Source organism: Jaculus jaculus, chromosome 20 (genome assembly GCF_020740685.1).
Source record: "Jaculus jaculus isolate mJacJac1 chromosome 20, mJacJac1.mat.Y.cur, whole genome shotgun sequence".
In the NCBI taxonomy this organism is placed as follows: domain Eukaryota; kingdom Metazoa; phylum Chordata; class Mammalia; order Rodentia; family Dipodidae; genus Jaculus; species Jaculus jaculus.
In genome coordinates this window covers 10,070,415-10,093,498 of record NC_059121.1, presented here as the reverse complement: position 1 = coordinate 10,093,498, position 23,084 = coordinate 10,070,415, and the positions used below count along the sequence as shown (strand labels likewise).

At 40.6% G+C, this 23,084-nt stretch overlaps 2 protein-coding genes across 2 annotated transcripts in view; one reads left to right on the top strand and one right to left on the bottom strand.

The window, feature by feature from the left end:
• LOC123456274 (zinc finger protein 585A-like) overlaps positions 1 to 23,084 on the top strand; it is a 545,778-nt gene that overhangs the window by 185,442 nt on the left and 337,252 nt on the right. The window lies entirely within an intron of this gene.
• Positions 1 to 23,084, bottom strand: part of LOC123456288 (zinc finger protein 25-like) — a 36,178-nt gene that overhangs the window by 1,831 nt on the left and 11,263 nt on the right. The window contains exons 3-5 of the mRNA XM_045139085.1: positions 10,856 to 10,982; positions 4,606 to 4,698; positions 252 to 1,520 (exon numbers count right to left, since the gene is read on the bottom strand). Coding sequence (XP_044995020.1) covers positions 252 to 1,520; positions 4,606 to 4,698; positions 10,856 to 10,982 — 1,489 coding nt within the window. The remainder of the gene's footprint in view (positions 1 to 251; positions 1,521 to 4,605; positions 4,699 to 10,855; positions 10,983 to 23,084) is intronic.

The following is a 23,084-nucleotide window of genomic DNA, read 5'->3' as shown; positions in this document are numbered from 1 at the left end:
CCTGTGTGAGTTCTCTGATGCTTATTTAGATATGACTTCGCAACAAAAGCTTTCCCACACAGTGCATTCATATGGCTTTTCACCCATGTGAGTTCTCTGATGTATACTGAGCCGTGACTTCCAGACAAAAGGTTTCCCACATGCAGTGCACTCATATGGCTTTTCACCCGTGTGAGTTCTCTGATGTATATTTAGCTGTGACTTGCAGACGAAAGGTTTCCCACATGCAGTTCACTCATATGGCTTTTCACCTGTGTGAGTTCTCTGATGTATATTGAGCCATGACTTGCAGACGAAAGCTTTCCCACATGCAGTGCACTCATATGGCTTTTCACCTGTGTGAGTTCTCTGATGCCTATTTAGATTTGACTTCGAAACAAAAGCTTTCCCACACACAGCGCATTCATATGGCTTTTTACCCGTGTGAGTTCTCTGATGTATACTGAGCCGTGACTTCCAGACGAAAGCTTTCCCACAAGCAGTGCACTCATATGGCTTTTCACCTGTGTGAGTTCTCTGATGTATATTGAGCCATGACTTGCAGACGAAAGCTTTCCCACATGTAGTGCATTCATAAGGCTTTTCACCCGTGTGAGTTCTCTGATGTACAGTGAGCCATGACTTGTTGAAGAAAGCTTTCCCACATGCAGTGCATTCATATGGCTTTTCACCCGTGTGAGTTCTCTGATGTTTACTGAGCTGTGACTTCCAGACGAAAGCTTTCCCACATGCAGTGCATTCATATGCCTTTTCACCCGTGTAAGTTCTCTGATGAACAGTGAGCCAAGACTTGCTGATGAAAGCTTTCCCACATGCAGTACATTCATATGGCTTTTCACCCGTGTGAGTTCTCTGATGAACAGTGAGCCAATACTTGCTGATGAAAGCTTTCCCACATGCAGTACATTCATATGGCTTTTCACCCGTGTGAGTTCTCTGATGAACAGTGAGCCAATACTTGCTGATGAAAGCTTTCCCACATGCAGTACATTCATATGGCTTTTTACCCGTGTGAGTTCGTTGATGTATAGTGAGCTGTGACTTGCTGATGAAAGCTTTCCCACATGCAGTACATTCATATGGCTTTTCACCTATGTGAGTTCTCTGATGCACAGTGAGATCAGACTGGAAGATGAAGCCCTTCCCACATTCAGTGCACACATATGGCTTCTCAACAGCATGAATTTTCTGATGTTTCTTAAGATCTGACTTTGCAAGAAAAGCATTCCCACAAGCATTACTTTGATAGGGCTTCTCGCTTGTGTAAGGATTCTGATGCACAGTGAGATATGACTGGGATTTGAAAGTTTTCCCACATTCATATGGCTTCTCACGTGTTTCAGTACGTTGATGCTTAGTGAGCTGTGACTTGGAGTTCAAGGCTGTACAACATTCATCCAATTTTTCACCTGAGATTGTTACTTGATGACAAGTGTGATGTAACTTGTGATAAAAAGCATTCTGCCATTGTTTTAAATCATCAGTTTTTGTCCAGTACATTTTCTGTTTACTTTTTAATCCTAAAAAATAGAAAGGAACTTATTATATTCCTAATATTAAGTGAAAATTTCATTCACAAAGGTTTCATACTATTTGGAAAGGTACTATATTGTAAGAATATACAGCTCACAATAGTATATTAATTATATTAATACTACAATGCAACTGACTTCATTATTCCCTATGGTGGAATTGTCTTATACAACAAAGTACATCTTCAGCAAATGTTTTCCACTATTCACACAATGTATTAAAGATCTTTAAGTGACTATACATTTGTCTGTTGTCTGCTTGCTTTTATTGCCTCCTCAATAAATTCTGGTCTAATTTTTCTGACAACAGCAATTGTATCTTACATTAGGTATATTCAAGAATCTAAAATTCAGGATGGAGAGATGTCTTAGTGGTTAAGACACTTGCCTGTGAAGCCTAAGGACTCATGTTCAACTACCCACATCCCACATAAGCCATATGCACAAAAGTGAGGCATGTACAAGGCTACAAATGCCCGCTATGTGGCAAAAGCATTTGGAGTTTGATTGCATTGGCTGAGGTCCTGGTGTGCCCATTTTTTCTCCATCTGTCTTTCTTCCTCCAAATTTAAAAGAAAAAAATTGACAAAAGAATTCAATTTTCAGGGAAATAACCTAGTGAGTATGAAAAAAGTTTCCCCTTTTTATTCCAATTGCAGTTCCTTGCCAAAGTGTTTGCATGGCATTTTACCACATGTTTAATGGATGCTTTATTATACAGATGTTTGGTTTATTTACCAAGATTAGTACAGAAGTCTACTACAATAACAGGACGTATTTTACTTTTTCTTCTTTGTTTCTAGTCTCTCCACTACCACCTTTCTCCATGGATCATATTCCTGATAGGTTTTGTTGTTTACTATATGTTTATATGTTCATATCGATTTGTAAGTTTGAAAAGGTATGATACTAAATGCATGTTTTCTGATGATATGTCAAACTTCAGTGTCAGTCATTGCCTTTATCCTTCTTTGGCAGTGCCTCCTGTTGTAAACTACTTTGTATGCCATGATTTAGACCTATGTGATTTGAGGCATTTTCAGTGTTCTGGTTGATTCTGAGGATCTTAACTCTTGATTATACAAAAAGCACATTTAACCCCCTAAGTGATCTCCACAGCCAATATTTGCTTAAATAAGAAATGTGGACATGATTATCTTATATTTTTCAATTACTGGTATCTAATGATAACAGATGAACACTGTTTACAAGCATTGTTATTCTGGATAAAGAAGAAAAGAAGAATGAGGATGGAAATGAAAAATAAAAGGCTATATGATGAAGAACAAAAGCATACCACATGAAAATACTAGAGCAAAATAATAGTAACTAAAATAAAGAGGGTTAAAATGCAAACATGAAAAGCATTACAATATGGAATAAAGTGAAAAGAAAGGTATCAATGTTGAAAATAGTTGAAAAATAACAAAATGAAGAACACCTATATTCTTTCTCCCAAGTGGTTGCTTTATTAAGTCATGGTGCTTTATCTGTAGCTGGATATAGTCATTCTTTGCTCACTGTTGAAATTCGTGGTGTATGTCTTGATGGATGAACCCATTAGCAAGGTCAGTGACAGGTCTGTACTAAAAAAAATGTATTTTCATATGGAAGTCAATGGATGCCCTTAAGAGTCCAACATTTTCTCCATATACAGACAAAAATACTACGCATCTCCATTGTGTATCACACAATGAAAAACCAGAAAAGGACTCAGCTCAATTCACAGACTTAAGTGTCCAAGCAAGGATTAACTAAATATGATAAGGGGTTAGAATTGACCCATGTAATTGACCTGCATTGAAAATTTTCAGATCCACATTAGAATTCAACAAGTGAAGCTATAATGAATGTCCAAAGACCAAACAACACAATCAATAACACTCCATTGTTGGACATCAATAAGCAATGGGAATGACTCTTCACCATGAAGGGTGAAATACCCAAATGCTTATCTCCTTGGGCTCTCTAATGTAACCTTGATCAGAAATTCTACATTTAACACTTTCACATGAAATATTTCTTCTGAAATTGTGCCCATCTCTCACAGATAAATATTCAGTATTTCCAGACTCCCTGGATTATGTTTTCAAGTTTCAAAAATTTCAAAGGTTTTCTCCTAGCATATCTCTAATGTTAGTCTGCTGTTATAGACTGAAGGGCATATGGCACTGAATCTCTAGAACTAACCATTGCAATAGACTCATATTTCTACTAACACTACAGATACCACTAGTTAGGCACAAGAGCTCTTTCTAAAGCCTAGTGTTATGTTGTTTCTGTGGCTTTACCTTGTATTTTCATGGAGAACATAAGAATGGACTATTTCCCACTTTTCTTTGCACAGTCATTCAGATTCCATTCCCATTAAAGTCTCAAATGCTCCTTAAAGCCCAGACACATTTCTTATTGTTCACAAATCTAGTATATTGTCATTACCTACATTCTTCTCATGGAAATTTCACAAAAGGATACCCAACCCTTATGAAATCTCATATGCTCTCTTTTCTCACTTCCTTCTAAATTTTAGTTGACTGTAAATATAATTATATTAAATACTCTACACAACCACCACTATAGAATTATGTAGTTGAATAAATACTTTTCTTCCTCAAGGTGTTTCTTGTAAGAATTTTGTCACAGCAGAGAAATTGACTAATAGGAATCTAATAATGAAATGTACAGAAAATGGACAAGTGAGAAATTAGGCACAACAGGTAACATATAATTTTTCCAAGACCACCAGCATATGAAATAAAATTTGGAATGCATTAAAAAAGAAACATTTTTCACTGGGTAAGGTACCCACACCTTTGATCCCAGCACAGAGGAGGCATAGGTAGGAGAATTGATGTGAGTTTGAGACCACTTGCAGATTACATCGTGAATTCCAGGTCAGCTAGAGCTAGAATGAGACTCTACATTGGGGGGGGGGGGGGCTCTTCAATGGCAGAAACAGGGTTGTGCTTTCTCCATGTCATAGTGTGTCTGTTTCAAAGAAATTCCATTTCATGACAATTTGTGATGAGTTCTCATTTCAGTGACCTATGTTACATGATATGAATTTACTTGCCTGGAAAACTCTGAATTGAGTCTTCTTTTACACTCCACGGTGCAAGTCCATGCTCCAACTTGAAGATCAAATCTGGTTTGGCCAAACAGTTCCCTGTAATTGGGAAATAATGTGCATATTCTGTCAACATGTTATATCACGTGGACTCCTAGAAGATAACAGCTCCATTTCTACAATTTATCTCTACCAGGTGAAATACAAATTTAGCTTAGTGAAAGCTTGTACTCCTGGAGTTTATTATCTACAATATTTCCCTGAAGTGACATTGAAGATCTCTCCCAAAAGTGACATTGAACAGCATGATAGATTACATGATGAGTTTTTGTTTGCTTGTTTTTACAAGATATGGACTCACTCCAGGCCAGGTTGAACAAGAACAGATGCTGTAGTCCCAGACTGCCTTCATACTCATGGAGATCCCTCTACCTACGCCTCCCACATAGTAGCAGAAAAATTGTGTGGCACAATGCCCAGCATAAAAAAAAAATGATTTTTGAAAAATAAATAAATAGAGCATAATGGAAGGGGGACATAATGAAACTAGAAATAGAACAAATGACATTTATGATAGGTGGAACAAGAGAGAGTGGTCATAAAAAGAACAAGAGAGAAAGGTTGTGGGAGAAGATCTCAACTAAAGAAAAACAGCAAAGAGGATTCACAACAAAATTAATAAGACAGAAAAATCACATGTCTATTTATAAAGGCCACATGAAAATTAAGAAATTGGAAAGAATGGTCTTTAGATTTATAAGAATTGCCCTTAAGTTAATATATAAAAACAATGTTCCAGAGTAATACAAATGAAATAAAAATAGTGTCCATGAAATAATTTTCTATTATGTGAAAGAAACTGACAAAGCTCACAATAAACTGAACACATTTGAACAGCAAATTCAAGAGTAAAACCAAAAACCAGTTATAAAAGAAGACTCAATACAGAAACTAGCAACTTCTCAGGTATAAACTCATAGATCAGCATTAAAGTGATTTGTACAATGTACAGACAAAACATCCAAAATACAGAACAAGTGACAATCAATTAATACAGGTGCAAATTCCTGAATGCAATAAAAAATAAAGAACAGCACATAAAATACTTCATACTATCACTAGAATGATGACTCAGCAGGTAAGTATTGTTCTTCTGTAGGCATGTGGTAATGAAGGACCCTGAGTTCAATTTTCCAGATCCAGTGGAAACTGCAAGACCACACAGGCCTGTAACCACATGACATACAGGGTTGTACAGACGAAAAAATCTTTGAATCCCTGTGTTGCAGCCAGGTTCTCATTGTTGGCAGAAATCAACCAAGCAAGAGCAGCTTGTGGGACAAAAGGTTTATTTTGGCTTACAGACTTAAGGGAAAGCTCCACGATGGTAGGGATAATGATGGCATGAGCATAGAGTGGACACTGACCCCTCCCTCACCAACATCAGGTGGACAACAGCAGTGGGAGAGTGTGTCAAATGCTGGCAGGGGAACACTTGCTATGATAACCATAAGCCCTCCCTCAATAATACCAGCCAGTTCTGCAATCAGGAATAGGAGGCTTAGGCCAAAAACAGTAATGCCAGATACACATGGAACAGATCCTATCAGTGAACTCACAGAAGCACAAAAAGGCAACTGCCAGATGTTTGTTTGTTTTTTTTTTTTTTTTTCTCATCTGAGATTGTTAAACTGGAACAGCTTGCAGCCCATGCATACCTGACAAGCAACTCGAGTGACAGATAAACAGTTGTAAGGGCTTGGGGAAAAAAGAGAATGGGAAAGCAGGAATTGCTATCATGGAAACTGTCCTCCTGGATAGCAAACTAAAAAACTAAAAGATACAACCCTCAACAGGAGCATGAAAGAATCATCTGGTAAGAAGGGCCCTGAGGGGCATGGGATAAAGTTTTATCATAAAACAACTGGATCTGGATTGTACCTTCCAGTACCAGATACTGATCAGAGAGACCCATGATGTGCCCAGGACAGGACAGGTTTCTGTCAAAGAACCTCATTACCCACCTGAGGGCAAAGATATTATCCTATTGCTGTGGATACCACATGCTATGAATGCACAACATCAAGAGATCCAGCTGAATCTGGAAGCAAGTTCCCAGACGGTTAGCATGTGTAGTGCTGAAAAGTATCACATAAGCTGCTGAAGGAAAATGGCCAAAAATGTGAGCAAGCAGGAAATCCTGCTATATGAAAGGAACCAATCTGAGAAGATTCACATACCTGTGCAATAGTGGCGCTCAGACTAGGTGGGCAAACAATAGCTCTTTGCTTAGCTACAAGATCTTCTTGGTAGAAAGGAATATATAGCTGGAGCTGGGAACCAAGTCAGAATCATATGGAGACCAAGATTATGGAACCCAGTGAAAAGTTCCCACTAGACTTTGGCCAGAAGTGTGGCCACTCTGATCAAAATCTCTAAATTAATAATGCTTATTCCCCTTGACCTATTCTGATCTCATTCTCCATTGGAGAACCTTTTTGTTTTATTTTTCAGAAAGTAGCAAGGACTGAGGACAACCAAAATCCACCCACAAAACAAGAATAGATGGCTGTCTTTGGGTCAGATGAAGCACTCATAGCACAGCAGCTAGGACCCAGGTGAAAGCACAGAGGAACTGGTGAGATGAGCATGAGTTCTGCTTCCATGGCAAGTCTGACAATTTATACCAGAGCAATGTAGATAGACACTGAAGATACTCAATATGCACCAAAGCAGAAATCCAGAAGCTCCTGAAAGCTCAACACTAAAGTATACTTAAAATATACCTACCAAAGCTCAAGGAATTTTGCAGAATAGGGGGTGGAAAGAATGTAAAAGCCACAGGGTTGACTACAATAGCCAGAGGCATTGCCCACCCCCCACTCACAATGACTGACTGCTGCTCTCACAACTTATAATCCACAAAACCATGGTGAACAACAGCAATCCCACTAAGGAGTGGCACTCAGTGAAGTGGGGGAGAGGGAGGAGGGAAATCATCATACAAACACATGATGCATTTACACAGTTTCAACTGAATAAAAAATGTTACGTGGAGATATTTTTATACTTTGTATTTTGAGCTATTTTAGAACAAACAATATGTATATAAACTCATAAATAAAAATGTAGAGCAAACTCATTAGTAAAACAACATTAGTTATCTTGCTCTATCATACTAGAAATAAGTACCAAGATCATAATCTAATGAAAATCAATGTGTTGGTGCTGTGTTGATCTTAAAGACTGTAAGACATTTTCCCAAATTTCAAATCAAGAATTTTATGATTAAAAAAAACTGAAGAGGGGGCTGGAGAGATGGCTTAGCAGTTAAGTTGCATGCTTGCAATGCCTAAGGACCCATATTTGATTCTACAGGTCCCAAATAGGCCAGAGTCACATGGTGGTGCGTGTGTCTGGAGTTAGTTTGCTGTGGCTGGAAGTCCTGGCACACTCATTCTTTCTGTCTCTAATAAATAAATAAAAATATATCTTAAAAAAAATGAAAAAGCAGCAGAGGCTATTAGGTAGAACCCAGTTATAGATATACACTGAGGATACTCAATATGCACCAAAGCAGAACTCAACACTAAAGTATACTTAAAATACACCTAACTAATGACCCAGCATTGGGCAAGTAACACATCTACTAAGCCTTGGTTTTCTCATCTATAAGAAGCAGATAGGGAGCATGGATTATGCATAAAGTGACTGTGCATATTAAGTGAGCACCTCATATACTGTACGTAACACAGCACCTGCTGCATAGTTAAGTGCTCCGAGACTGTAGCCAACTTTATGATGGGAAGAAAATTATAGTGTAAGAATAACCAAGCACCTTTAATAAAGTATTTTCATTTACAAGAATTACTAGTGATATTCAATTCACTTAAAACTTTGCTGCAGAGTATTGGGATTACCAATGATATACCATAAAAGCACCTCAGTAAATAATTATAATAACTACATTTATATTAAAAATAATAATGTCAAATGGAAGAACAATAGAGCAGGCCCTCTGACGTTCCACTCTGGCCACTACAGGTAACTGAACAGCAGCAAGGAAAGTGCATAGGGCTTGATAAAGGCATATGCATGTCAACACACCACATAAACACTGCACACAAACACACACACAGACTCTTCATGCAAGGAAAGTGCACAAGGCTTGGTAAAAGCATATGCATGTCGACACACAACGTAAACACTGCACACAAAAACACACACACAGACTCTTCATGCACACACAAAAGCAAACAAATGAATGGTATAAAATATTGCTCAAAGTAGAAATGTAAGCATCACCATAACAAAATTTGCATGTAGAAATCAATGAATCCATATGATAAAATGCATAATTGCCTAAAAATAATTTTACAAAATTTTTATTCACATCTTCAAAACAATTCCTCAATATATGGCTCAGCAGTTAAAGTTCCTTGTTTGCAAAACCTGCAGACCCAAACCACCCATATACAGCGCTACACAAATGTCACATGTCTGATCCTCATGAAGATAATCGGAAGTGGGTCATGTAGTAAGGTACATGAATGACCACAGCCCACTACACACACACACACACACAAACACACACCTAGGATATATGAAAAGGGCAGTAAACAAAGTCCACACAAATCACAGGGGACACTAGAAAAATGTCCTTGTTTGTAGGTAAAATGGCTATGTAGAAAAAAAGGTTTTAAGGATAAATGGAGCCAGGTGTGATGGCACATTCTTTACCACCAATATGCAGGAACATGAGTTAGGAGAATCACTAAGATTTTGAGGCTAGCCTTGGCTACAGAATGCATTCCAGAAACCTTGGATACACTGAGACCCAGTCTTCAAATAAAAAGAAAATATATTGGGCCAGAGAGATGGCTTCACAGTTAAGGTGCTTGCCTGCGAAGACTAAGGATCAGGTTCAGTTCTCCAGGTCCTATGTAAGCTAGATGCACAAGGTGAAGCATATATTTGCGGTTTGTTTACAGTGGCTAGAGGACATGGCATGCCCATTCTCTCTCACACACAAATAAATAAAAGAAAAATAAATCTTAAAAAAGAAAATATATTTAAAAGGGTGATACGAACATAACTGTAAGACATTATGCAAAGTAGTATAGCTATTTTTTTCTAGTTTCGAAATGATGGTCATCATTTTTTTTTAATATTTTATGTTCAATTTTTTTATTTATTTATTTGAGAGTGACAGACAGAAAGAAAGACAGATAGAGGGAGAGAGAGAGAATGGGCGAGCCAGGGCTTCCAGCCACTGCAAATGAACTCCAGATGCGTGCGCCCCCTTGTGCATCTGGCTAACGTGGGACCTGGGGAACCGAGCCTCGAACCGGGGTCCTTAGGCTTCACAGGCAAGCGCTTAACTGCTAAGCCATCTCTCCAGCCCAACGGTCATCATTTTAATCAAAGCAGCTCGAATGACCTCCAAGAGACTTTCAATACAGTTATAGCAACAAAATTAAGTATGCTACCAGAGGTACATAGTCTATGATAATGGAAATAGACTATCAACACTCAACAATCAGAAATCAATGTCATAAATTTCTCACTTGACATTCTAGTTTGTAATGTGCAGATAACAGACAAAAAACAGGTTAGGGCTTTGGTGGTTTTTAGCAATACAAATGTGTATCATAGAAGCTTTTAATTTCTAAGTATCCCAATAAACACTTTCATCAAGGTGAATTTATTACTTTTTTTCCCCTGTGGACTAACAAGTGAATGAATGATCACTTGTCCCCAGAAAAGTCATGGGATATAAACACTACTTAAAAACATACAAAAACAAAATCCGGCACATTCTCATTATACTTACAAGTCCAAATTTACACAATAGAAGTAGAAAATAAAACAAGTAATTAAAGTGTGAAAAGTGAGTAGAAGAAAAGGGATAGACTAAGCATGTGGGAATTAAGTAGGTGTATTTAGAAGAAATAATTATATTCTATAACACACTAGTAAGTTAACATGTATCCGGCAACATTTACATGAATATGTCAAAATAGCTACAAGGTTTTTTTAAAGTGTTCCCCATACAAGTATTGCCTGATCTGACAGATTCTGGTCATTATATATGTGTGTACTATAAATCCATACTGTTTTGTATGATTTGTTCCTTTAAGTATGTCAGTTTAAGATTACAATATCAAAACCTTACTAAATATTAGTAATGATAACTATACTTATCAACCAAAGGGAAAGTAATTGCTATTCAGAGAATCACGGAAGTTTAATTTACCCAAGAACATCAGGTTGGTGTAGTTCTCCAGCATCACATTTCTGTAGAGGTTTCGCTGAACAACATCCAGGTCCTGCCACTCTTGCCGGGTGAAGTCCACAGCTACATCTTCAAATGATACCAACTCCTATAATAAGATATATCTCTTCAGCCAAAGACTACAAAAGAGGGAATAGCAAATAGGACTTCACACTTCTATATGTATCTTGGCAGATACTTGTTCAATAAGCAGGAGATTTATATGCTGTAGCATCAAAAAAAGACTGAAGGCACATATCTTACCTGTAATTTCTTATAATGATATAAGAAAATAAAAATTTTTTTAAAGGAAAATACAATTGAATGGAAAAGCATATGTTAGGGATTGTGGCATAACACTGTGGTACTCTGCTTGCCCAGAAGACACAAGTCTATGAGTTCAATTCCTAACATGAGTAGTGGGATAAAAACTCTTAATAAAGTTGTGGACTTTGACCCTATAAAGAACTCACAAAACCTAAACAATAAAAAGTCAATGAACACAATCAAAAATGAGGTACAGAATTGAACAACAGAGAATTCTAAAAGAAATACAAATGGCCATTGCAAACTTAATGAGATGTTCAACCTCTTTAGTCACCAGAGAAAAGAACATCAAAACATCTCTGAAGCTGGGTTGTGGTGGTATGGTGGTGCACACCTTTAATCCCAGCACTCAGTAGGCAGAAGTAGGAGGATTGCTGTGAGTTCGAGGCCACCCTGAGACTCCACAGTGAATTCCAGGTCAGCCTGGACCAGGGTGAGACCCTACCACGAAAGAACAACAACAACAACAAAAAAGCCGCTGAGACTTTATCTCACACTAGACAGGATGGCATTAATTAAAAAAAAAAATTCAAATTCTGGTGAGGCTGCAAACTCACAAACTACTATGAGATTGTACACTCACACAGCCACTGAGAAACTCAATGTGGAGACTCCTGGCAGAAGATAAACTTAGGTCCATCATTTCATCCAGCAATACCACTATAGAACTCTTGACAAAATGAAGTGCTTTGATTCAAGTGTCCATCATAAATTTAGGCGTTCTAAATGTAATGGGCCCAGCTGATGGCAACTGAGGAATGAGCACCTCATGTGGCTAGTATATTGTTGGGGATGTGCTTATGGGTATTATAGCCAGTTTACCCTTGCCAGTGTTTGATATACTCTACTGTTGCTGTTGTATTCCTGATGTAGATCAGGAGGTGATGTCCATCCTCTGTCAGGTGTTTTCTGCCAGTAATGTGTACCTCACTACAATAGTAAAGTTAGTATGGAGAATGAAGTCTTTGGTCCTAGAAACCTGACTGTATGGCTTTGGCCTTTTGGAACTGCTTGGCAGGAAGAATGTGGATGAATTTGAAATTGAGGCCTAAGAGACAGCTTGCAGTGCGGTAAGTACAGCTTGCTGTATTATTCTGATCAGAGTTGAAAGACCTCAAGGAATGTGGACATGAAACTAGAATGTGGGCTGGAGATACAGCTCAGCATTTGAGGCACTAGCCTTCAAAGCCTAAGGACTGGAGTTCAATTCCCCAATACCCATATAAAGCCAGAGGCACAGTGTGAAGCATGTGTCTGGAGTTGATTGGCAGTAGCTAGAGGCCCTGGCATGCCCATTATTTTTCTCAATTTATCTGACTCTCTCTTAAAGGAATAAATAAACAGAAAAACAAACTAGAATGAGACCAGGAGGGAGAAGAAATATGGAGAGAGGAAAGTAGGAGTTACTTGATAGGTTAGGGAAGGAAAGGTTATTGGGGGTGGGAGAGGCTTGCAGGGGTAGGTATGCTGGGGGGGGGAATTACATAAAAAAGTAAGAAAACATGAATGAGGTCCACAGAAACCCTCATTCTGGCTAATATTCTACAAGATATAACCAGCCATAAGGTGGGAGTGGGGACAGTATGAAGGTGGAAAATGCTTATCCTAAAAATAGGTACTCTGGCCAGTAAATACCAGGCCCAGAATTGGGTTCTGACACACAATGAGTTCTTAAACAAGGTAATACATGAGGCCCCCAAATCAATGCACTCTACTGCAAAACACCTGGTTACTTGACAAAGCTAACATGTAAGACCTTACTCTGAAAACAAAGCATTCTGGAGTAATGGAATATTGAAATATACTGAAACTGAAAGGGAAACTAGCTCCCTTCTGGATAGCGCTCATAGGCCTGGAAATCACTATAGGAACCTCTGGAAGACGAGTCACCAACATCATGAGTGAACAGGAAACCCTGCAGCTATAAAGGAAGTACACACTTGTGCATAGTGACACACAGCTTATGTGGGTAATCACCTGTTCTCTGGACATAAAGCCCACTCAATGGGAAAGAAGTTACACCTGGACTTGACACCACATCAGAATCCCATTGTCAGGAAAGTCAGATTTCAAATAGAAGCCCCCACTGCTATCCAGTGAAGAGTGGGCTTACACACCAAAAATCTCTCAAATAACTTTGCATACCCCTTTAACTCAAGCTGTTCTTGCTCTTGGTTGGAGTATCTGCTTTATTTTACAGATGACAGAGAAAATGAAGATGAACCAAGACAAGAAGGTAGCTCACCATGAGACATTCAACCTATACTAGATTTTCCAGGGCCCAGAAGGAATTTCAGAATAAGCTGTGACATGAATACTGTTCTTACTGCTAGCCTGACAACCATCTTGGCACGGAAAGGTTTCGCCTACTTTTTTCTCTAGCAGTTTCAGGTCTGATATTAAGTTCTTTGATCCATTTGGACTTAGTACTTGTGCATGGAGAGAGAGGAGGGTCTGTTTTCTTCCTTGTACAGATACATATTCAGTTTTCCAAACACAATTTGTTAAAGAGGCCTCCTTTTATTCAATGAGTATTTTTGGCATTTTATCAAAGATCAAGTGGCTTGCCGGGCGTGGTGGCACACGCCTTTAATCCCAGCACTCGGGAGGCAGAGGTAGGAGGATCACCGTGAGTTCAAGGCCACCCTGAGACTACAGAGTTAATTCCAGGTCAGCCTGGGCCAGAGTGAGACCCTACCTCGAAAAACCAAAAAAAAAAAAAAAAAGATCAAAAAGATCAAGCGGCTATAGCTACCTAGAATTACATCTGGTCCTCTATTCTATTCCATTGACCTCATGTCTGGTGGTTTATTTTTTATTATTATTTTCTTTGCCATTACCATGCTGTTTTTGTTCCAATGCTCTATAATATAGGTTAAAACAGTTTTTCTTCCAATGCTCTGTAATATAAGTTAAAATCAGGTATGGTGATACCATGTGCCTTACTTTTATTGCTCAGAATTGCTTTAGATATTCAAGAGGTTTTTTTGGTTTGTTTGGTTGGGATTTTTTTTGTTTTATTTTATTTTTTTGCTTCCATATGAATTTGAGGATTGGTTTTTCTATTTCTGTGAACAATAACTTTGGAAGTTTGATGGGGATTGCATTAAATGTTTAAATTGCTTTTGGTAAGATTGTCATTTTCACAATATTGATTTTTCCAAAACAAGAATATAGGAAGGATGTCTTTCCATTTCCTAGTGTCTTCTGCAATTTATGTCTTGAATCTTTTGATGTTTTTATTGTAGAGATCCTTGACTTCCTGTTTAGGAATCTACAAAAGCTGTGGAGATAGGTGGTTGTGATGTTTACATATTTAAAGTCACACAAGTTTCTATTTAAAATGCTTTAAAGAGCCGGGTGTGGTGGCGCAGGCCTTTAATCCCAGCACTCGGGAGGCAGAGGTAGGAGGACTGCCGTGAGTCCAAGGCCACCCTGAGACTCCATAGTGACTCCCAGGTCAGCCTGGGCTAGAGCAAAACCCTACCTCGAAAAACAAAAAAATGCTTTAAAGGATAAGTCTGATATTATGTTTATATTACCACAATGACATTAACTGAAGCACATATTAACTACTGTAAACCTCGCATTAAATGACTGACCACCATCATGTATCACATCATGTGCACGAGAAAGCTGAGCATCGTGGCGCACTCCTATAACTCCAGCAGAGGAGGCGGAGGTAGGAGCATCCTGAGTCTGGTTCACAATGAGGCCACATTTCTAAGTAAAAATAAAAAGAGCTGATGGTGTCATTTGGTGCAAAAGTTCCTGCTTAGTATACAAGAGACTCTGGGTTTGATAACCAGTAACAGGATAAACACTGACAGTCAGATTTAGCTCCAAAAGAGTGAAAATGTTTTGCCTTCAGGAGAGATACTGTGTGTAGGCCACCAGCACAAGGCTTGCTGAGTGTACAGAACATCAGTGTTCTGACATTACTACTACATGCACACTGGGCACAGCTACAAGACACAGAAAAGGTGTGCACCAAGTGCTACACAGCAAGAAAGACAAGGAAATGGTCTCCTTTTCTCCTTAGTCTTGGGAATGTCTGGTAAATATATGCACATCTCCATGCCCATCCAGAACATCACTGTATCAACACCTGGGCAGATGTGAACAAATTATTTTCTTATTTGAGGGGAAGAGAGACAGACAAAGATGGAGAGGAAGGGGGGAGGAGAAAGGGTACACCAGGGCCTCCAGCCACTGCAGTCAAATTCAACACATGCACCACCTTGTGCATCTGGCTTACATGGGTCCTGCAGAGTCAAATCTAGGCCCTTTGACTTTGCAGGCAAGTGGACTAACTGGTAAACCATCTCTCCAGCCCTGAAAAAATGTTTGCTCACCCCAAATAAGGTACCAACAACAGACCATCAACCTGTGATAATACAAGAAACCCTGACTTAACTCAATGGGGTATATAAAAGAAAAAGGCATGAAAGTAAGATGGGAGATAACAGGAACAAAGATGCATGTTAATGAGAAGTGGAGAGGGGTAGGACCATGTAATTGCTTGGCATAAGCTAAAACTACATCATAAACCTGTATGAAAACATCAAAATGGAAATAACAAAAAATTAATGAAAATAAAAGTTGAAGAGGAGGAGGGAAAAATGAAGTGTCCAAATGGCCAGAGAGATGAGCACATGCCTGCGAAGAGGGGTGTGCGCAGCACTCATGGGCGCGCACGGCTGCTATGCAGACCCTCAGCTCTGCTGCCCTGGCCCTGTCCTCCCTCCACACACCCGTTCTGTGTACGGGACTTTTTTGTTTGATTTTGAGATAGGGTCTCCTATAATCCAGGCTGGCCTGAGTTACTACATATCCAGGATTATGTTGAACATTTGATCTCATGCCTCTAACCAAATAATGAGTTTCAGGTGTGTGCCACCAAGCCAGGTTTAGTGCCCTCACTTCTGTGTCTGCGTTCCATCTAGATCACTTTATCCACACCCAGGCACTCAAAGGACAGTAACATGTTGAAGCCTCTGAAACATACATGCTAGCTCTGTACTTTCCACTGAATGGCAGGGTTGAACATGCATGTGCTCATAAGGCACATCTGCTGGTACCTGGTGCAGGACAGTTTTTAACATTTGTACCCTTGACACGCTGGTATGTGCAGTTTGATTCTTGGAAAACGACCCCTCCCCATCTCTATCTCCCATTTGTTCCCCATGTATTCTCTATTTTATGCAAAGGCCCCCCTCTCCTCTTTAGTGTATTCCTATCAGACCACCGGAGTTATTACTATGAAGCACTTCTTAGCTCCCTTATCAGTTTGGCACATGCCTCTCTGTGGCCTTGTTCACACTCACTATTCACATTTTGCTAGTTCAGCCTTTGAAATAGGATCTCTAGGTTGGAGGTGTAGCTCGGTAGCTTCCCTTGTCTACCTAGGAAGTGTGAGGTTCTAGATTTGTGCCCAAGGTCTCAAGGGGGGAAAAAAACTATGTCTGTGTTGAACATTTTACATAGTGGATTTAATGATTAGAAAGTCTGTGGTAGTAGAAAGCTGGTTTGCTACAGGTTTGTAACCAAATTTTGGGGGCATGACCTTAAGTCTCATAAATAGGTATTTACAGCCCGCCTCACTGCTTGGCCTAATACTCGCATTAGTATCAGGTAAAATGCTTATTAGAATGTTCAAACAAACATCTTAGCTTCCACCAACCCATAGGCTATGGATGGCATCACAAAACATCTCAGGCCTCTAGCAGAGACTTCTCTGCTTTGAAAACACCTACTTGATGTTTCCAAGAATGTACTTAAAATGCCTAGATTTGTAACTTTCTTATTCTATTACTATAAAAATTCCATGAGCCAGATAGACAGGATTCCACTTTTTTTTTTTTAATTTGGATTTTCAAAGTAGGGTATCACTCTAGCCCAGGCTGACCTGGAATTCACGATGGTGTCTTAGGGTGGCCTCGAACTCACGGCGATCCTCCTACCTCTGCCTCCCGAGTGCTGGGATTAAAGGCGTGCACCACCACGCCCGGCTCTTTGTTTCATTTCTTAAGGCAGGTCTCACTCTAGCCTGGCTGACCTATAACTCAATCTGTAAGCCAAGATAGCCTCAAAATCACAGCAATTTTCCTACTTTAGCCTTTCTGTATTGGGATTAAAAATGTGCTGAAGCAGGGCATGGTGGCGTATGCCTTTAATCCCAGCACTCGGGAAGCAGAGGTAGGAGGATCACCAGGACTTTGAGTCCACCCTGAGACTACATCGTGAATTCCAGGTAATCCTGGGCTAGAGTGAGACCCTACCTCGAAAAACCAAAAAAAAAAAAAAAAAAAAGAAAGAAAGAAAGAAAGAAATGAAACAAGGGCTGGAGAGATGGCTTAGCAGTTAAGGTACTTGCCTGCAAAGTCAAAGTTCCTTGGTTCAATTTCCCAGGACCCACATAAGCCAGATGGACAAGGTGAAGCATGCATCTGGAGTTCATATGCAGTGGCTAGAGGCCCTGGCATGCCCTTTCTCTCTCTCCCTCTGCCTCATTCTTTCTCTCAAATAAATAAAAATATATATGAATAAAGAGAAAATGTTCTAAATAAATGAAACAAAACAAAAAATTCTGAAAGTTATACCATGTTGAAACATCATATTTGACATTACCTATATCTGTTCCTAGGCCATCATTGTTCATACTTGGCTCATGATCACTCACTTTGAGGTGACAACTGTGGTTTGACATCCACAGGTTCCATCGACAGCACCACATGATTAAAAAATAAGTAAATAAAAAAATCAGCACCTATTTTCCCATGAGTTTCAGGTTCTTTTACACATCCATACAATTGCACTTAGCATTCTCTTTGCCCTTTGACATTCTGAGTCAGATAGGACTTTGTTTCGGGGATGGCATGCACATTGCAGGCAACATCCATACAGCATTGTGTGTCATATCCTTAATTAAATAGCAAAGAACAATCCTCGACATCACAAAGTATTTGTTGAATGGTTAAAGCTAGCTCATTTCTCTTGAGATCAATGCTAGCAACAAGGTCTGTACCATTTTGCTGGTAATACCAGACCAGTTCAGTGAGGACAGAGGCTACATGGAAATTGGATTCATGCTGTGATCTTGGTATGATGTCAGGGAAAGAGCTGAACAATTCCAAGTGGCCACAAAAGAACAACCTAAAGAGAGGCCCTAGCCTCAATCTGATAGAATGGGCAATAGACCACAGGCCAGAGGGGGAAAGAATTTTAGGGCTCAGTGTGGGCTGGGCTACCCAACTCCTCACATAAGACTGATAAGGGCAAGACAGAAGTATGTTTTATATAAAGGAATCTATACATACACTGGTCATGGTTTGTCCTGTGTTAATTTTTGATCTAGGTAGAATCTAAACAAAGACTCAGAGGAATGCAAGTGTCATTGGCCTTAATTGTATGAAACCCTTACCACATAGGGAGAAGAGTCCATATGAAGACATATAGGTTCATTAACACAATAAATCTGAGAGTCACGACTGATTACTTGACAAAAAAAAAAAAATGAAATGACTGCCTTTCTTTCCCCACCTATATCTACTGTTGGCTATACATGAAATATATCTCTAAGAAAAGAATACATTCTTATCCCAAATTGCCAGCTCCCAATAGAATACGTGTTTAAGTTTGAATTTTTCTTCGCTCAATGGCCTCTGAAAATGACAAATATATTGGGAATCAAATTCCAGTTTCAGAAGCACAAGATCATGGATATAGATGAAAGTTGTAGGAAAAAAAAAAACAAAATAGAAGATTCTGAAGTCAACAATCATTGGGGTGAGACAAAAATATGAAACAAAGACTTCCTTCACAAAACGAATGTCTTATGCATTAGACCTTCAAGAGATAGATGCAACAGAGCCCTGAGCATGGACCCTCCTTAACAGGTAGTCTAAGCTTGGCTCCCTGCTTCTCTACCTGGTTACTTCTCCCTCCACATCACCATGATGACCACACCACACTTCAGAGGAGAACCAACCCAGCACCAACGTCCAGAATGGAGAAGGTGGGTTAAGAATCATTACTCATCCTTCCAAAATTAACATTAGGGCTGGAGAGATGGCTTAGTAACTAAAGTGCTTGCCTGCAAAGCCTAATGACCCAAGTTCAGTTCCTCAGTACCTGCTTAAAAGCTAGACACACAAAAAGGTGAATGCATGTGGAATTCACTTACAGATGCTGGAATCTCTGTTGCCCCCTTTCTCTCACTCTCTTTCCTTTCTATCTTTACTACCAAATAAATAAATAGGCAAGTGTGGTTGTTAAAAATCAAGATTAAAATATCTTTTATAATGAAACTTTTCCAGAGAAGTACTATGCTTTCACAGTTTCATGGTTCATTTTAAATATGTCTTACAAATATTACTGCATTTAGATTCCAGAATGGACACTTCTGAGAGAAGGAGAACCAAGGAAGAAAACAAACATGGTCTCTGACCATTTTACATATGTAGTTGTGTGAGATGGTAAAACAATAAGCAATACAAGCACGTGATAATTTCGGTTTTCATAAGTTCTGTTAAAGTGAAAAATATGGTGTTAAGGTGAGGAATAAAAAAGTGGAGCAACTTTTGAGTCTGCGGTGGTCTGAGTCTTCCTAGATTGGCAGAAGCTGAGAAAGGAATTACGAATGCAAGCAACATGTCCACAGGTTTAGAGGTCAGGGTGGGTTGGCAGTGCTCTAAGAAGGAAAGGTAACAGTTTCCTAGTCTCTGCATCCACACCAACATTTATCTTCTCTTCTTGATGACACTCTTCTCTGGGCAAAGGACCAGGTCACTGCATTTGGGATATTTTCTGGAGATTCATAATATAGAGATAATTGTCATCTTCGTTTTATGTCTTCTTTCAAGAAACATCTATCGATCTATTGGGTCTTGTGAGCAGTTTTTAATCATGACTTTTTTTTTAAGTAGGGTCTCACTGTAACCCAGGCTGACCTGGAATTCATGATATAGTCTCAAATTGGCCTCAAACTGATGTAAACCTCCCACCTCTGCCTTCTGAGTGCTAGGATTAAAGGCAGGTACCACCACGCCCTGCTATTTTTCATGTTTTAAATAAGAGAATGTTAATGAGCGGTCTGGGAGGTGGTCAAAGGCACTTCTGTGAAAGCTTAACAGCTCCAGTTCAACTCCCCACCATCCACATAACAGCACATGCAAGCTGCATGCCCACTCCAAGGCAATCAGGAGGAGCCAGGAGAACTGAGAAGCCTGCAGGCCAGTAGAATTGTGCACATGAAGCAGCCAAACAAACACAGCACACCCAGTAAGACAAGAGAGAGCTTGTGTCAAGCAAAGCGGAGGTTGTCCTCAGACCTCCGCATGCACTGTGGCATGCACATGCTCATTCACAAGAAGACACATATCACTTCACTCTTTAATGCCATCGTCTACATTCCTGCAAGCACCCCTAAGTATCACATTAACCACTCAATCGGACGGTCTCATCCAAATAACAGATTAGGCATGGTGTGCCTGGAATACCCTGCTGTTCCTTTCCATTAAGTACCTAAGCTATTCTTCCATTCATGAAGTGTAAGGATTTTCCTGACACCAGCCTGCCATTCACAAACTGTCATTTCTTCACAGGCCTAATGAGTTCTCTAACATTCTCTACCTACCTATCACCACAGCACCTTATATGAACACCTTTTCTCAAATTATAGTGAACTTATTAAACTTAGAACCTTCCCAGTTTTGTTAATCACAGTAGTGTTGGATATCTGTTTCTCACAAACAAAAAGATTTTAGCATTTTGGGTTAAGATTAGAATCTGTCCCCATCCACAGAAAAATGAAAAATGGAAAATGAAAGCAATGTCTGTAATCCTAGAACACTGCCAGCCCTGACCTTCCTATCTCATGCTTAGAGGTCTCACTCGCTCACAGATCGCCACGGCTGTTGCCTCCACCACCACATTGCCAGTAGAGGCTCAGGAAAATAAGCTCTCCTGCTACCTCCTCACCTTTTGCACCTCTCACCTGTTTCCATTTCCATAAAGCTCAGGTTGAGCTGTAGCACTCTAATGTCATGGGCTGTTCCACCTCCCCTGGTTTGGGGCGGGGGCCTGGGTAGAGCCAAGCACTGCCTTGCAGAAGGGAGTGGGGTACAGCTGCACTGGACCCTGTGCCACCCATTCCCCCCACCACCGCCACCTGCCCAAGATCAGATGCAGGGTTTCTGGTAGCTGGGCTGCAGCTGCACTGGAGCAGGAACTCGTCGGCTGACAGAACCTGTGCCTGCCAACTACCCATAGAGCAGATGCAGGCACTCCTGGGGCGTGAGCAGACTCACGTGATAGTGCAACTCCTGGCCAGAAGACACCACAAGGCCCACTGTGTGTGCCTGACAACACTATGGCCAACCCACGAGGACTGACTGTGCTCAGACCTCGGTTTTGCATTTGCCCACCCGCTCTCGCTCTCACTCCCCTCCCCCTTCTCTTTTCATCTTTTTTCTCCCTTCCTTCTTTCCTTCCTTATTTCCTCCTTCCTCCCTGACATTCTTCTCCCTTCCCCCGCTTTTACTACTTTTCCTTACTCCCTCCTTCTTTCCTTTCTTCTCCCCTTCCTCTTTTTCATTCCTTCTCTTCTCCTCCTCCCTTTCTTTTTCCTTTCTTCCTTCCTTCCATTCTTCTGCTTCTCTCTTTTGTTACTTCCATTCTTAACCTTCCCCCTTTTTATCCATTTCTTCCTTCCTTCTTCCCAATTGTCTTCCTTCCCCTTTTCACTTTCTTCCTTTCTTCTCCTCCCTTCCTCCTTCAATTTCCTTCCTTGCTTCCATCTTCCTTCCTTCCCTCTTTTCTTCCCTTCAACCCTTTATCTTTTGTTCCCTTTTTTGCTCTTGTGTTTTATAGTCCAGAAATGCCCAGAACTCTTGACCATCATCATACCTCCATCTTTCCCTGGGGGTACAGGAGTGCACCACAGCCAGTTTTTCTTTGGTGGGGAGAGGCACGTATGTTTGGTCTGTGTGTATGTGGATGCATGTTCCAGGGCAGTGCGCTGGAGCTGGGTGCTGGCCACAGAAGGCCCTGGATCCTCCTAGCACCATCCAGGGAGCCCACATAGCCCCTCTGCCCGGCCTAGGAGGTCTGTTGCTGGGAGGTCTCCCTAGCTGGGCACTCCTCAGCCCCGTTGGCACATAGAGGATGGGGAAAATGAACTCTGCTGCTAGCACTGCATGGCTCCTGTGGCCTGCCTTTAAGTTTACAGTTTCCCTCAGGACACTCTGGTTGAGCCACAGCATGGTGATGATGTGATGATGGCCCTTCCACCTGCCTATGATGTGGGGGAGAACAAAGCCATCCGTATGTCAAGGGGAAGGCGATTTGCAGAAGGGAGTGGGGTGCAGTTATTTTGGAGCAGAGACTTTGCAGATCAGAGTTTGTGTGCTCCTGCAACTACTCACACCAGATGAAGGAGTTCCTGGTGCCTGTAGTGCAGCTGTAATGGACCAGAAAATCTGCAAATCACAGAGCTTGTACCCCCCACACACACACCTACCCAAGGAGCAGATGTGGGGACACCTGGGGTTTGAGAAGGCCTCATGTGATAGTGTGACTCCTGGCCAGAAGATCCCACAAGGCCCACTGTGCGTTCCTGACAGTACTATGGCCAACCCACTGGGACTGACTGCCCAGGGTTGGGTTCCACAGCTGTGCTCTGCTTCCTTGGTCCTTCCTTCCTTCCATTCTTTTTTTTTTTTTCCGAGGTAGGGTCTCACTCTGGCCCAGGCTGACCTAGAATTCACTATGGAGTCTCAGGGTGGCCTCGAACTCACGGCGATCCTCCTACCTCTGCCTCCCGAGTGCTGGGATTAAAGGCGTGCGCCACCACGCCTGGCTCTTCCTTCCATTCTTTCTTCCC